At 37.5% G+C, this 17,485-nt stretch overlaps 1 protein-coding gene across 1 annotated transcript in view; it reads left to right on the top strand.

Annotated features, from left to right (window-relative positions):
• Positions 1–17,485, top strand: part of PHLPP1 (PH domain and leucine rich repeat protein phosphatase 1) — a 201,452-nt gene that overhangs the window by 130,424 nt on the left and 53,543 nt on the right. Inside the window, exons 5-6 of the mRNA XM_057698882.1 lie at positions 14,073–14,219; positions 14,820–15,050. Coding sequence (XP_057554865.1) covers positions 14,073–14,219; positions 14,820–15,050 — 378 coding nt within the window. The remainder of the gene's footprint in view (positions 1–14,072; positions 14,220–14,819; positions 15,051–17,485) is intronic.

Genomic DNA, 17,485 nt, shown 5'->3' on the forward strand with positions numbered 1-17,485 from the left:
CAGAACATTTAAAATGGTATTTGCAGCAGAGTTCTAATTCTGGAAGGATGGCATGCTGATGTACACACACAGGCCAGCAGTTTCAGAGGGAAAACATTGTTCTTGGAACTACCAGTGTTTGTTTTTCCTTTATTGGCATTGGAACTCTTCAGTTAGTTTTCAAAAATAGAGGAGAGGCAAAATCAGAGTAATTTTTGTTAGTTTTAGTGGTTTCTTTTCGGATTCTGTATGTTACTAATAATTAACATGTATTATTTGCCTCTATTTTATGAATAGATAGTATTTCACTTATATTAACTGTATGCCATTTAGATGACCCTGATGGTATTAGTACTAAGATTGTTATTATTTGCCATGGAGAATTGTTTTAATAAAATATAGTAAGTTTCTTTGTAAAGTCAATGAAGAGGACAACTTTTTTGCTGGCTTAATTTCAAGGAATACAGTATTCCTTCCCTTGTCTTAATTGTATTGTTTTTAATATGGTAGCAAAGCAGCGTGAACTTATTTGTACTAAATCATACTGGTTTTCAACCATACTGTTACATTTAAGAGTGCTAGATCTATCATTTATTAAAATTTTCTGAGTCGTAACATTGTGTTGACAGATCTAAAGTTTGTAGGGGATGATAGCTCACAGAGTTCTTTTATGGTGATATCCAGTAAAATGTTTAACGAAGAGCAATGTCGTGAGCAAACTCAGAAGCAAAGTTTGATAGTAATAATTTGTATGTGTGTGTTTCTGGTAGCTTTGTCCATGGTACTTGAAAGGTTATCTGATTAGATGTGAAAATTCTTTTAGCTGAAAAGACTAAGAGAAGATGGGAGGGGTGAGAATTTTTCAAATGGGAGCGAAGGAATGAAGTTGAGTTGGGTGTGCAAGTGTGTGGGTGTAAAAGAATGAAAGTTATGAAGAAATGAGCTTTGAGAAACTCCTAATTATGCCTGGCATTTATCAAGTACCTTTCGTCTTAGAAAGCTCAATTTTGTACATTTTTAGTCTCCATGAAATGAAAAACAAATGACCTTATTTCCTCTAGTCTTTTCTTTGGGGGATCTTGGCTTTCCAGAGCTACAGAGTTATTTGTTTTAATTACTTATCCTTACCAAAAGTTCATATTTCCAGGTTTTTATAGAAAGAGAGATTGTAATTTTTGTTTTTAAGAGTGATTCCTAAAACTCACTTTTAGTGGTGACAGTGATGATTCATTAACATAGTGGAATCAGGAGTGGCATGCTAAAATATTTTTTCAGCTTATTTGCCAGACATAGACTGTAGTACTCAGAACAGTTTCAGCTTCTTTAAAGATGCTGTGTCATATAAAAAAATATTACAAGCAAACAAGAGCAGCTCACTGCTGAAGGAACAGCATAGCCGATGCATTAAAGACAAAACACTTAGCACAGTCGCTGCTCAGGGAGAGAGAACCTTGGGAAGGAATTTTCACTGCTGGGTTTGGTGAGGCTTGCCAAATGTCTAAGGAATTTCAGAGACTGTATGGAATGCCCTTCTTCCAGTTGACTCTTCCTAACACTGGAAGGTCCTTTCTTATACAGCTTTGCTTTTCAGATGGAACTTTGATCCTCTTGGGAAGCTTTCCATCTCACACAATTCCCATTTTCCTTTCCTGAGCATTGATCAAAGAAAAGCCTTTTGCTTGGTGCTTGGGGCACTGAGATTGTGTAGCCTTTGGTGCTCTCCTTGGTGATGGCTCACAGCCTCATTTCTGGCAATAATAGCCTGTTTTCTTCTTCCCTCGTACAGCACATTTAGAAAAGAGAACTGGGGAAACAAAAGATTTATTTATCAACGAGACTGTATTAAATTCGGTTTGTCCTGTTGACTTCTTGGGATCCTTTAAGATGTTCTTTAACTTTTTTTTCCCCCACTTAAGTAAAAAGTGGGGAGGGATCTTCAGAAGCCTTGGCTTGAATCCAGTGAGGCTATTGTATTCTGGCCAATTCTGTTCTTTTGTTTGTTTTAGTTGAGCTCTTTGCTGTACTCTCTAAGTTTTAACTGTAAGAGTTTAATATTAAACATAACATTTGCAGAAATCTGCTATTCTGAGTGGTAACCAACTTTTCACCCTGCCTAACTCTTGGGGAACAAAGATAAGCGTGCAGTGCGCGGGCCAACAGATGGTTATTTTGTGGTTGTTGATGGTTAATTATCATGATAACTTGGGAACGTGATTAACATCATCACTGATGACTTCTGAAACAACGTTTTGGTTGCTAGTGTGAGAATGCTGATGGAAACCAGTAATGTTCTTCTTTCTCCCTCTCTCCTCTGCCTCATGTCAAACAGACACAGCTGACAGCACAGCTAACACTGGAGCTCCTGACAACACACAAGTGTAACTTTTGAAAATTAAAGACCCATGTTTGTCCTAAGAATGCCGGTAATTTTGATGTCACGCACCATGCATTCTGTAGTAATAGAGCTTTGGATGGAGGAGTCAGATTCCTGTTGTCATTTCCCATGGCTGGGTTAGGATGATGATGCTAGAGCTGGCAGGGTATTTGACAGAGGCCTCTCACAAGTAGGGCACACCCATCCCTCCCCAGTGATGTCTTTGGGACTCATAATTAACAAGAAACCTCAGGGAAAGTCTGACCTTCCAAATAGTTGTTCTTTCCTCCAATTTAAAAATTTCTGTCAGAAGGCTCACTTTCACCCCACATAGAGAGAGAGAGAGAGAGAGAGAGAGAGAGAGAGTGTGTGTGTGTGTGTGTAGGGGAAGCCCAAGAAGGGAAAGGAGATGTTATTTGTGTGATACACAAATCCATGCATTCTAGATAGATTATTTTACTCCCCTATTCAAAAATTTTCATAGGTAAATAGCAGCCTTCATCTGGAATTCGAGGTGCTCTGTGAATAATCTTTAAGCATCCTTTTACAACCACGGGAATTCTTTCTGCTTAATATAGTTTGCTTAACATTTTCCAAGAACGCCATGGAGTTTTTGCCTCCAAGTTAGTGTTTCTCAAAATGTGATTTATGAAATGTCTATGTCAAAATCACCTGGGGTATTTACTAGAAAGAGAGATACGTGGTTTTCATTCCAGACCTGCTGAATCAGAACCTCTGGTGATGGGGCCCAGGAACCTGCATTCTGACAACACTTACTAAAGTTTGAGAAAGTCACAACAGCCTATTTTTGAATGTTCTCTTCTTGATTCCCCATCTGCCTAATGAACTCTTGTTCATGTCCCTTAGATAAGTGAAGTTTCTCTTCTGCAAGCACTCATGGTTTTTTTTTCCAGTACATTTTCATCTTCTGCTTTTTATTATAGCAGCTTTGCTTCCAATCTATTTCAAGTTCCTGGAGGGTGAAAACCATGCCAAATTCACATGTGTATGCTTCACACACCTTTGTGCCTAATAAGAACTCAGAAAATGTTTAGTGAATGAATGGTTCAGTCCTAGAATCGGACTTTTATTATACCTAGTAAACTTTGGGTATTGGATTTTTTTCCTATTCAACTACCAGATATTCCTGGTCTATTTGTGAATATGAATTTAAGCTTTTCATGTCTAAGCACTTTTCATGACATAATTTTTCTCTCAGGCTTTAGCTTATTCTCTCCACCTTCTCCTTTGGTAATCCAATATGCTTGATAGAGACGTTACCTGGTTTTCATTTTTACATACCCTTGTGTGACTCAGCTGGGATTTTATCCAAGTATACTGTGTGGGTCTTCTCTGCTTTGAGAAGCAGAAATAGCAGTCTGTTTTCTGTGTGTTACAGAAATGTTCTTTTTACATTTTGTTAATTGTCCTACTAGTGTGGTGGTTAATATTAAACATCTCTTGAATGGTATCATGATTAAATTGGCTAACTATGGGCTGCTCTGTTGGTGAGAAAATGAATAAAGGTAGTCATGGATAAAGTGAGAAACTATGTCATAAGAGATGTTTAACTGTAACATAACATATTTCTTCTCTGTTTTTTTGATTGTTATGTTACCAATTTATAAAAGAATCAGAAAATGACAGATTTATGCCCCTTAGGACTTACTGTTTTCCTGAATTTAGTTAGTGCAGAGTTCCTGTAGCTCTCGTGACTGCTCTTTCCATATGATTACCGTCTTGGGATTTGGAGTGGTTTTCTGTATAATGTAATTACTTGATTCAAGAGGCCTGCCTCTGCACGCCCCCCACCCCCACCCCTCCCTTGCTGTGGGCAGGAGCTCTGTCTCGTTGGCTGTTGTATCCATAGGGTTAGCTGAGTCTAGGCTCTGGCACAAAGTAAGTAACCGATAAGTGTCTCTTGTTTGAGTTGTCTTAAAAGGGAGGATTAAAGTAAACATTTCTCTCTTTAGGGAATACTTTAATTTGCCCTTTCAGCAACATGTCCATTGTAATTATTGCCAATGCTGAGTGTTCTCTATTTCTTTGATTATTATTTTGGAAAATTATGTCTATGAGTTGTAGCTTTCATATACTTATTCTGCTTTTTAACATTTGTAGCAGTTCTTAAGAAAATTCTGCCTTTTGAGGCTATAAATTTTAAATTTTACCCAAGTAAAATATGCATGTGTTTATTTTTGTTTTCTAGTCCTATGAGGTGATACGCTGGTTTTGCTTTTACTGACAGTCATTTATGGTAATTAGGACTGAGGTGGGGTGGTTTCTGTTTATCCTGCTCAAGTGCTGAGAAGCTGGTTGTGTGCTACGTTAGCATTTGGGTGCCCTGAACCTCCCAGAAGACCCTGGCAGATGCTAACTGGACAGTGGGCTCCTTGGGCCTTGGAACAGAGTGACATGCATAAGCTCACATGGATTCATTTCAGAAGTGGCAAAGGGACAACAGAAAAAAAGCGCCGCACCAAGAAACGGAGGAGTCGCTGATGAGAGTTCAGTTCCAGGGCAGTACAGTTTGGGGGTGTGGAGAGCAGTGTGAGAGCTAAAAGGGGTTGAGTCATGCTTTCTGAAGGGTAGGTGTTCCCAGCAGTTCTGAAGCAGGCCCAAAGATTCAAATGTTTCTCATGCGGTGACAACCACAGACAAGTCCAATATGAACGTGGGGCAAAAGATATTCTCCCTTTTCTTCTGCATCCAGGAGACAGAGCCTCTGAAGTGTTCTGCAGATTATTTTGATTTATTACATAACAATTATAGCATGTTCAGGTTGCCCTATATCATTCCTGGATTGGGGCAAAAATATTGAAATGTGGTGTAGGACTAAGTTCAGAAGCCAGTAAAGTTCCACACTGAAGGAATTGGAATTTGAGGAGTACTGAAGACGAATCAGGAAGTTGCCGACTGATGTCTCTTCATTTGTTGACTTAACTAAGAGAAAAAGTGTGTTCAGGACACATTTTAAAAATGCACTTTAATACCCTTCCCAAGATTTGTCCTTCTAAAGATAAAAGTTACGCTGTCAAACTAATAATTTTATTAAAGCATTTTGCTAACTCAAAACCACAAGGTGAGCTCTTAGGAAGAACAAAAGTACAGGCACTTGATTCTATAAATTCTCTTGGGGAAAAAGAAAAGAGAAACAAGAAGTAAATGCAGCTTGTTTTTACCCAAGCGCTTTTCCTCATCTTCTTCACTAAACTTTCTCTTTTTGTTCTCTCTTCCCCTAGTGTATGAAATTTACTTAAATTGAATAGAAATTGAAATGGATGGTTTATTTAATAAATGGTATTGGCATAATTAGCTACCAGAAAAAAATAGACCTCCAACTAACATAAAATGTCAGGTGAAATAAAGATCTAAATGTAAAAAATAAAATATGTAAATATTAGAAGGAGATACAGGAGAACATTTGGGCCACTTTGGGGTAGGGTAAGAGGACCTTCTCAAGCAAGGTGAAAAACATAAACTCCATAAAGGAAAAAATTGCCAAATTTGAGCAAATAAAAATTAGAATTAGTATGTGGCTAAAGTCAGCCTTAGCTAGCACAGTGGGAAAAATGAAACCGTAGGCTGGAGTGTCATGTGCCACACATGCAGCATAGGACACCAAGTGGCACATAGTTTTCAGGGAGCTCTTGCAAATTGATAAGTAGAAGGTGAACAACCCAGAAGAAAAATGGGCAAGGAATATGACTGTATATTTCAAAGAAGATGCACTTCACAAAAAGATGAACTTCATTGAGAAATAGCAATTGAAATGACCTGATACAACTTTTTGCCCATCGGATTAGCAACAGTGGGAAGGAGGTTAACATTAAATGGTAGTGAAGGTAGCATGGAAAGAAACCCTCTCCTGCATGCCCCATTGGGAGTATGAATTTCTGTAACTTTTTGGTAATTTTTGCCATATATATTAAAAAATATTTATAGGGGTGGAAGATACAGACAGTTGGGTATAAGATAGGCTCAAGGGTGTATTGTACAACACAGGGAATATAGCTAATATTTTGTAATAGCTATAAATGGAAAGTAACCTTTAAAAGTTGTATAAAAAATTTTTTAAAAATTTAATTGTACATACTCTTAGACCCATCAGTTATACTTTTAGAAATACAGGTTCACAATCCCTTAGCCAAAACCCTTGAGATCATTTGTGTTTCAGATTTCAGAGATTTTCAGGTTATTAAAGATAATATGGTACATATACTATATATTATATAACACCTCCCTCAAGGTTTGGGACAGCCCTCCACAGCAAACATATTTGTATTTCTAAAGGGAACAGATGAATATTCACATCAGTTTAGATCATTTTTGCCACCACATGAATCAGAGAAAAATCTCTGAATTTTTAGAGCTTGTTGGGTTTCAGAAATATGGATGGCATTGGGTACCGATAAATACTGCAAAATAAAATCATTGATGCACAAAAAAATAGGCTGAATTTTTTTCTGTCAGCAAAAAAAACTGAAAGTCCTCAGTGTCAGTCAGTGGAGGGGTAGAAAAAATGGTGGCACCTTTGTACTGTGTGTGTGATACAGCTGTCCAAAGAGTGAATTCGATTTTAATGTACTGATGCAGAGAGAGGATTTGTTTGTATTAGATGAGAAAACAAGTTGTGGAAGAGAAGTGTATGGTATAATCCCGCTCAAAAAACAGGGAGGGGGATGTTATCTCTGATTTACGCATTATGTGTTTTACAAGGCAGAAAAGCTTTGGAAGGAAATATACCAAACTCTAGACATTGGTTACCTCAGGAGGATGAGATTTGGGAGGAAGCAGGAGACTGTTAACATTTTGTTTACATGCTTCTAGAGTTCGACTTGTTAAAATGAGCATGTATTAATTTGGTAACCAAATAAAAGCAATTTTTCTCTTAAAAGCGAATACAATTTGTATATTACAGAGTACTGGCAGCCGGCACCTCTCCACTAAAGTGCAGCCTCTCCAGACCATGAGGGAGCCTGCTTTTCATAATTAATAGTTAATGGAAAGCAGGGGGCTTACCCTGGAGCTAGGCTTGCAGCTCCAGCCCTCAAGCAGGGCCTTCATTACTTAATACCAGAGCCTAATAATTCCCAACCTGTATTAGCCTGTTCCCCCACAGGGAAAAAAACAAGTTAAACTTGGACTGTTACTATGAAACGGAAATCCAGGCACCCAGGGAATCTTTTTTTAATTGACCCACTTGAGAGGAATAATAACTCCAGAAAGTAATACTGATTTTTCTTTGACTTGTTAAGTAAGACCAATGTGGTTTCCTCTTCATGAGTGTAGTGTGTGACACTCATTTTCAGTACATTTAGGATATGTTTAAAAATAGAACTACTTCCACCATACTGTTTTATTTTACAGTCAAGTTTTCGTAGTACTGTACCCCTAGTTCCTGAAAGGAAAATTACTAAAGATTTAGAAGCATCTAAAGCTAATTAGTATTATGTCTCCAGGTAGTAATCATGCTATTTATTTTGTTTTATTTCCTAAATATATACAGGCTGTGTATAGCCCTTACCTTTAACTCAAGATGCAGAAAGAACTTTGTACATTAAATTTTTGAGTGTGGATAGACTGAATGGATAACTGCTGAGAAAGGAGAAAAGTAAGCATGTCAGTGATCGTAATAAAACAAAGTCCAGGACAGGGAAGTAAATGAGAATTGACTGCATTTGTGTGTTTGTTTTTCTCAACTGTGATATCTTAGAACACTTACTTTTTCTTTCCTGCCCTTGAAAAATACGGCTTCTCTTTATTTTCTAAGGAGTACTTGCACCCAAGAAGTTTTTTTAGAGGCCAGAATGAAATCAGCCGGTTGATCTGTTTTTAAAACCTGCATATCTATGTAATAGAGATAAGGAGTTGGATGCACGAATATGTATTTTAACCTTCTGGTTTAATGTGAGAAACTAAGAGCTCTTCCCTTTTGTCAATTTAAATGATTTGTTCGAGAGAGTAGCTTGGAAGAGTAAACCTGGGAATTTAGTGACTGAGGAAAACAAAATCCATTTAAAGTTAAGTGTAGACTGTAATACGGTAGCATGGTCTACTGTTGTCTAGATTCAGAGGGAAGCTAGGCAAGTGCAGGGACAAAACTAATGTTTGCTGTTCCCTCTACAGCAGCTTTAAGGTGTGTGTTCTCCCTGCTCTGCTGTTAATTCGTTATGACTGTGAGGTTGAAGAAAGAAAGGAAGGGGTAAGAAGGCTCATAGATGGAACCCCGAAAAGAAAGGAAGGGGTAAGAAGGCTCAAAGATGGAACCCCGGAGAGCTGAGCACGTTTGTGTCTACATACAGTATCATTGTTACTGTACTTTTGTTGCATACTGTAAATACCGTGGGAGATGCAAATGGAAGAAATGTCATTAATTTGGCAGAGAAGTGATATTATCAGCTCTGTCCACCACCTTTCCCTTCCCCACTTTTGACCTTCTCTCACCTCAAGGCCCCCACCCTTTGCAAATAATCATGTACTTTGTTATATGGGCCTTAGAATACCTAGTTTGTAAGGGACTTCAGTGTTTCTTTGTCAGAAAAAACAATGAAAGGTTTTTGTCTCTGTAGATTATCAAATGTGTTTAGTTGATGGTGCTTTTCTGGGACACCCAGTATTGAAAACAGAGCTGTATCTTGAAACTTTGGATTAAGTCAGTCCTGAGTTCTAAACACTCATAATGCCCATCGCCATTTGCTAAATGTAATACTGTACCAAGGAACTTCATTTTGAGAACGAAGATCACTCTGTTAGACTGGATCAATGTTAACTTGATTTCTTTTCCCTGCCCCGAGCTGTGTTATAGAACAAATGAACATGAGTTATATTTCTTTCCTTAAAGCATTTTGCTTGCTCTGCAAAGCGAAGTCAGTCTTTTCAGGTTGTTGGGTAGTTTGGGAGCATGGCTCTGCCTGAGTTTGACTGAAGGTAAATGTACACAGTGTTCAAAATATTCATGGTCCTCCAGGGCCGGTGATGCCACCCTCTACAGGGGGAGTGAGTGTTGAAAAGGAGTGCTTTCCACATACTACTCGGAGGCTGTTCTTTGACCTGTGACTTAGAATTGTTAGTAATTGATATCTATTTACATTTAATTCTTTAATAAGATGTAATAAAAGAAGAGCAGGAGAGATGAGAAGTAGTACTGGTGTTGAAAGGCAGTAGGTTCAAATTCTATGTGATAGTCACACAATTTCTCTGAGCCTAGTTTCTTTGTCTCTGAGCTTGGGAAGTGAAAGGCCCCTTTTGTTCTCACTTTTGATAGCCCTGAGAAATAAGGACGATATATTGACTTTAAGAAAGTTTCTTTAGCCTTGGCACTGTGTGTGTGTGTGTGTGTGTGTGTACACATGTACATGTATAACAGATGTTTTTAAAAAATAAATCACACAGTTTCTTGTCTTTTCAGTTTCTAAAGTATCAAAAAGAATCCTTGTTTTTGATATACTGGTAACTATAATTATTATAATCATCATTAAAATAATTTTTATTAATCTTAAATTTTGTGATGCTCTGATTCTCCTCCACTTTTCTATATTGAACAGCTATGAGGAAATATATGTAGCCTGAGTGAATATAATGTAACTTCATTTCAAGGATTTAATTTTAAGGTTTAAGAACTGTAATATTAGATTTAAAAATAAAATTATTTAAAATAGTTCACCAAATATACATTTTTTTCAAAACCAGCCAAGTTTTATTTTAAAGTCTGGGTCTGTGCACATTTGATAACTTTTTTGTCTCACTTGTTGACCTGACAGAGCTAAAAGTCTTTTATTTTGTAGGAGACAGAGCTTTCTAGTCTTTTCTTCTATAACCATGTGCTGTCACCTAGCTTTCTCCTCTGCATTCTTTTAAAATGAAAGGAAAGGGAGGAAAGGTGATCCACTCCCCCACTTTGATCTCTTATCTCTCTCCTAACTTAAACATTGCCTTTAGGTATCTGTTTCACCCATTTGAAAACCAGAGCGAAGTGGATTCTAGGTGGCTTTTCCTCTTATTTTTCTAGGAAGGGGTTTTTAAATTGGCAGTTGCCTATAATCTGACTGCTTTCCACATACATAAAGAAAAAGTGGACCTCTAAGAAGGCTAAGGGTTAGAGTTTCCAAAACAGATGAGTTTTACTGTGTTCTGATCAAGAACTTGAGTTCTCAGAAACAGTCCATGCTTTGTTTGCTAAACAAGTCTGCTGAACACTGTGTTCTTTTCTGGGAAGAATTTGGGGGATGGGCTATGCAGGACAGACTAGACAGGACTGACTATGAAGGAGGTGGCGAAGTAGTGAGAGAAACTTAAGATTCTTATAAATCAGAATCAGCCCCTAAAATGTATAGGTCTAGGGCAAGAGTATAAATGGAGGCCCTATACCACATATGTAAATTTTTAAGTTATAATTAAGCTAACAAACTGTTACATAAAACACATTCTCTCCTCCTACCTTCACAAATGTACTTTTATGATGACCTCTAGATTGAAATTTAGAATCCTTAGACCCCTTGGGATTCTGCATTGGATATGGCTGCATGTCGAGAGCTGGCTCAGTGGCCCAAGTCTCTTCTTTTCCCGTCTCCAGCTCTACCCCTCATCCTGCAGGGATGTGAACACACAGCCCATGTGTCCAAGCTCTGTCCACTCCTAGGGCCAATGGGTGCACATACTCATGGGCAGACGGACCCAGGGGAGAAGCCCACACAAGCACTGAAAACAAGGTTTGGTGTCCCTTGGGTAAGGAATTCCAGGATCCTGCTTATTCTTAGTATGGAGGTAGTGCCTCTCTAATGGAAATATAATGCAAGCCACACTACTAATCGTAAATTTTCTGGTAGCCACATTAGGAAAAGTAAGAAGTAACAGGTGAAATTAATTTTAATTATATAGCTTATTTAATTCAAAGTATCAAAGTTATCAGTTCTAAAAAATGTTAATAGAGTTTACCTTCCTTTTTATACTGTCTTTGAAATCCAGTGTGTATTTTATAATTAGAGAACATGTCAATTTTGACTAGCCCCATTTCAGATGCTCAGAAGCCACCTGGGTCTAGCGGTATTGATCCAGGCAGTGCAGCTCTAGGGGGAGGGAACCCAGACTCCTTGTTCTATAGGGACACTTGGCCTGTACTTTTTTCCCCCCTCTTCCATTTAAGCTTGTCAGCTGCCTTTTACTCATTCAGCTCACTGCTGCTTTCCGAATAGGGTGGTCCTAGTGAATTTGTATGCATAGATGAGAATACCTTTTTTTCTCCCTGTTACTAACAGATACTTTTCCAAAAGCCGATGCTTCCACTTTCCGTCTTAAGTAATTTCTAAAATTGTAATCCTTCCATTCTCCACTTTCTGAAGTCTTTGTGCTGTATTGTGTTGGATAATGTCTAGAGTCTTTTTCCTTCCAGAAGAACTTTTTAAAAAAGAGTTCAGTTTAATTGCATGCATATTTTAAAACTGTGGCCAGTTTTACCAAATGAGGAAACAAATCTAGAAGGTAGCGTACTGTTTTCATTTGGACTAGAACAGCAGATTTATCTATTTCAGGATAGAAATGCCAGAATTAGAAGAAAAAGCATCTAGTTAAATTTGAATTTCAGAAAAACAAAGAATATATATTTTTCAGCGTAAGTATGTCTCATGCAACATTTGAGACATACTTAAACTAAAACATTATTTGTTGTTTATCTGAAATACAAATTTAACTGGATGTCCTGTATTTTATCTGGCAACCCTATTTCAAGACTGTTCTACTGTCTCAAAAATTGAGGCCCCTAAGCAGCTTTTATTTCTGTGGATTAAACTATTGATATTTACTGTATTAGAAATTTAAACTGAGAAATATTTTAATATATAGTAATTCATTTAGAAAAATAATAAACTCCATTCTTGTTAACATATGAAAAATGTTTTGAAATATTTTATGAAAAATAACTACCTTCTATAACAAAAAAAATACGGAGAAGAATGTCACTATTTTATATTGTTGCAACTCTTTTAATGCCTGGCTTAGTAGATGATAGTTGGATTCTCAAGTCTCTTTCTGCTTCTGATTGGGTGTGCTATCACAAAGACAGTTACCGTCTGGAAATCTCCGCTGGACACTTGAGAGAAAATGAGGGTGGCAAAAGGCAAATGACATCTTAGTATTGTAATGAAAATAGTTTTGACCTTGAGAATCTCCTGAAAGGGTCTCAAGGACCTCTTCCACAGTCCCCTAACTATGCTTTGAGAACCCCTGAGCTCAGAATAATAGACCCTGTAATTCCAGTTTGTGTTGAATAGATTATAGATAATCAGAATAGAGGATAAACATTCTTTGTTTTAAGTAAAACTAATGAATCAAATGGTAAAATACAAAACAATTTTTAAAATGATTATTCGGATGTAGCAGTAATTCTTATTTTATTTTTTTTAATTTTAACATTACTCCGTGTTCCAAGAAAATAGCTATCAATCTGTCAAATAGGTACATTGTCAACTTTCTATTTAGAATAAAATTTATATAGCTATTTAGAACAAAGCTTTACATTTTTTATTGTAGAATTCAATAAATAGGTCGCATGACAGTTTGTTTAAAATGCTGATTGGATTGAATTGGGTTTATTTTTAAAACATGTCTGTTCTAGGCACAGTGCACATTGCCTAGTATTTAGGCTTGGCCAGTTTTTAAAGTAATTAGCATAATACAATAACTAATCTGATTCTCATCTCAAGTAGAAAATGTGTAGAGGTTGGCAATAGACCAAATGTGAGTGCACAGAGAAGTGTCCTCGAACCTAGAGGCGACTTCTTGAATTGCTTTAATTGCTTGGACAACTGGAAAAATGAAAGAGCCATTAAGAAAAATAGAGCAGGAGGAGGTGCTGGTCTGGGATAATGATGGTAAGTTCAATTTGGGACTGGAAATGTTGTAAGGTAGGTCAAGAGAGTGGAGAAGGTGTATGATGGGTTAGAGAGAGTTGTCCACAGAGCAGGAAAACGATTTCCAAGGAAGACAGTGTAAAGAGAGAGAATAAACTGACAAAGAGCATATCTGTGAGGAATACCCAACTGTGGGGTAGGCAAGAGGAGATGGGAAAAAAAAAAGAAGGAAAGGAGAAAAGGTTTGGAGAGAGCTAGGAAGAGGCTTGGTGAAGAAAGTTGTTGCAGTGAGTTGAGAAGAGTTCTTCATGGAAGGGTATGTGTTTAGCAGGATCAGGTGTAGGGTTGAGACTGAGGAATGGTCATTGGTTCTTCCATTTGGAACTACAAAACTGGTAACCTTAGAGAGAGTGTAGTTTTGATAAATTGTGAAGTTTTTGTTATTTCAGGTTTGGATTGGATAGACATGGAGCAGAAAATTTTTGGACTTGTCTGGGGTAACAGAGAAATCCTAAAGTGCTACATCAGTGTTCTTTTCCGTCCTCTCTGTTGTCACTCATACGGGTGTTAATTAAGCTAGCCAAGGTGAAGTTAAAAAACTCATTCCAGCAAACTCACCTCCTCCAATATTCAATCTTATTTGAGAGTGACGTTTGTTTTTAAGTATAATCTTTATATTTTAGGTAAAACACTGGCCTTAGAGTCTGAAGACATGCACTCCAGCTCTGCTGCTTGCTTACCGTCTGAGGGCTCCTTTTTCTGCTCAGCTGAAATAGAGTTGGAATAGATTAGCTCTAAGGCCATGCTAAAATCATGTGATGTTATACATCTATGACATTTGTCTTTTCTTTCCTTTTGTTTTATTGTAATAGGTTCACCAAGTTGAAGAGTCTTAACCTTTCCAATAATCATTTAGGGGACTTCCCATTAGCAGTCTGCAATATTCCAACCCTGGCCGAGCTGAATGTGTCCTGCAACGCCCTCCAAGCAGTCCCAGCAGCTGTGGGAGTTATGCACAAGTACGTACTTCAAACCCTGCTGCAAAGTATCCCTCAGGAAGCTGCATCGGGGTCGTAGCACAGGAGGTTAGCTAACTTGTTATGTTGGTCATATAAGTCTTGGCCCCAAATCAAGAGATTATGCTCTTGTGTAGAATTCATTTGTTAGCCTCTTTCAGAATCTTGTAAAAAATTAAAATCTCCTGGTTTAGAACTGAAGGTCCCTACATTAATTTGTCTAAATATGGGAGGAGGGGTTACTTTCTCATTTCCTGAGTTATGTCGAATTCTAAGACTTAGAAGTTAATTTTTTAAAACAGCAGTGAAAGATGGGTATTTGGGCTAATTCACACTGCAGTCAGTTCGTGTTGTTCTCATTTATGCCTATCCAGGTTGGGGAAAATGGTCATAATTTTTGTTTTCAATAAAAGATTAAGATATTTATCGCTGATCTTTTCTCTCTGATGTATTATTGCCTCAGGCCCTGCCCTTAGCATTTTACAAAGGAGAGTATATTTTCTTTTTCTGGTAATATGATCTATATTTATGAAACACGTATGTTAATAATAAAGATGTAAAATTTGTACATTCTCTTTATAATTCTTATGTTTTCTTTAATAGCTTACAGACATTTTTGTTGGATGGAAACTTTCTCCAGACCCTTCCTGCTGAGTTGGAGAACATGCATCAGCTTAGTTATCTTGGTCTTTCTTTCAATGAATTCACTGACATTCCAGAGGTGTTGCAGAAATTGACTGCTGTGGATAAGCTTTGTATGTCTGGAAACTGTATGGAGACTCTTAGACTACAGGCTTTAAGAAAAATGCCTCACGTTAAACATGTGGATCTAAGGTAACCATTTTAAAGAAATATATCCCATTTGAGTGGTTGGCTTACATTTGGGGGGTCGGTTATAGCCCTTTTGGTGGCATTCTTCTGTTAAGGTGAGCAGGCTGGTTAGTTGCAATTAGGTCCCACTTTTCTGTTTTTGCCCAGAGGGGAGAATAATGATTAATAGTAGAGTCTGCTCATTCCTGAAACTTGTTAAAAAAATTTTTTTTTTCTCATCAGTGAGTGACCATATATCTTTGAAGGTCTTAATTGGTTTTGCAAGTTTGAGCCCAGTTTTAATTAGCATGAATCATGTGGCCATCGAGTCAGAGAAAGCTATTTATGGTTAATGAAAACTGTATCATTGAGAGCCAAGTGGATCTTTTTCTCTCTTATCCCTACTTTTCTGTGACTCGAGGCAATTGACATCACTGAGCATCTCTCAATTTTTTTTCTCTTCCTTGTCTTCCTTAATATAATATATTCATTAAATTAAATTTATTACTTATTTATTTTAATTTCCTCTCTCTCCCTCCAGATGGCTCTGTCCTTAGTTTACAGTTCTTTACAGAAATATAAAACTCATAATCTCTTATTAGGTCCAAGTTTGGCTAGAACCTCCACTCTTACCCCTTGCAAGAGCAAGGAACCTGATCACACTAAACTCCAACTGAAAACACTAACACAATCCTTGCTACATCACAGATGCCCAGTAATCATCCCTTCATATGTAAAGTTCAGTTTTACTTTCTACTTCACAAAGAACCAGTACACAGGGAGGAAGCTGTTCTGCAAGTAAATTTCTCTTTTTCAAGGAAAAAACAAGAGCTTGTCCTGGGCTTTGAGTTCCTGAAAAGTAACATGTTGAATTTAGGCCTTAATATTAACTTGCCCAAATTGATACTTTTTCAGCCAAACTAACTTTCCCATTAGCCAGGGAGTGATGACCATGTTAAATCTTGAGTGAGCTATTTAATGTCTCTGTGCAGCTGTGTTCTCATCTCTAGATTACGGTTAATAACAGAATCTAATTCATAGAGTTTGGGAAGGAATGGAGTAAATGCCACACACTCCCAGCAAATGTTACATGTTGTTGTTATTACCTGGTGAGAATGCCGCTCAGCTGTCAGTCTTGGCATCTTTTCATCCCTTGTTTAGTGCTTCTTCCCTTGTTTTACTACCCACTTTCCTCTCTGGTGATAACCCCAGACCCTCACTCAGGCCTGTTCATCAGTGTAAAGTAGCATCACCTTTTGCTCCCCTTTCGTCTCCATTATTATGGTTTGGCCCAGGGAACCCATTCATTCCAATCCCACAAAGAATTGATTTGTTTTACCTTTCCTCAGACTAAAGGAATCAAACCCGTCACACCTGGGAAGGGTTAGGAATTTGCAAACCTAGAATTCTTCATTCAGGGAGTTGAAATGGTAGTAATTTATCTGACTTTGAGAACTTTTGGGAGTGTGACAGGATAGGGAACTGAACACTGTCTTGGTAACTTTCTTTCTAAATTGTTAACGTTATTTGCCTCTGAATCACTTGGGTTTAGAAAACTTTCGTATTCAAGAATTTGAGCCCTTTTAAAATTCAGCCACTCAGAGGTGTAACGATGGTCCTGTTGACCTCAGGTGCCAAGCATGAGAGGATTTATGATTTACCCGGTGTGGAAAAGAGGCCATCATTTTCTTGATCTGAATTAGCTTACAAACAAGATCAATCTAATATGTTTGGAAGTAACTGTTCTTATTAAGAGCTTTGTAAATTCTTCAGATTTCTAGTTCTAATTAGATCTTTTTAGATGAGATCAGTTACAGGATATTTAAATACCAGAATAGACTTTTGTACACTGTAAATGTTGAATGATCATGAGTAGATAGCTGTTTCCCTCCAGACCTCTGAGCTGAGGGGGTGGAAATCTGGTCAAATTTGCTTATAATTCTGCCTTAATATTTTAAATTGAAGCTAGTGGAATGATTTAAGGGGAGTTTCACTTAGTTTCTGTAAGCAGAGGGCTAATTTTATTGATTGAATTTCTGTTCCTTCAGTTGGAAATATTACATCGGATTAAAAGTAATAATTTTTCTTTTAATCTTATTCATTTTCTCATATTGACATTTTGGAGTCTGGTATTTTTGCTATGGCATCATTAATAATGTCTCCTCCTCTTCTCTGTCCAAAATGTGGATATTATGTCTCTCCTTGATCACCTCTCTTTCTGTTTTCTGCCTGGGTGGTTGGTTGCCTGTACTCACAGACCTTTCATCTCTGTGGTAAATATTCCTCACTCTTTCTCTAGCCCTTATTTCTCTTCTTGGGATTAATTCCACTTCAGCTGCCAGCAGGATAATTTGACCTTGCTTTCTCCTGTTGACACACTCAACCAAATTACATGTGAAACAGAGTTTAATTTCTTTCTTTATCCAGTAAGTTCTTTCCCCTGGATTCCTATTTTTGCT

The sequence above is a fragment of the Hippopotamus amphibius genome, chromosome 11, assembly GCF_030028045.1.
Source record: "Hippopotamus amphibius kiboko isolate mHipAmp2 chromosome 11, mHipAmp2.hap2, whole genome shotgun sequence".
Classification (NCBI taxonomy): Eukaryota; Metazoa; Chordata; class Mammalia; order Artiodactyla; family Hippopotamidae; genus Hippopotamus; species Hippopotamus amphibius.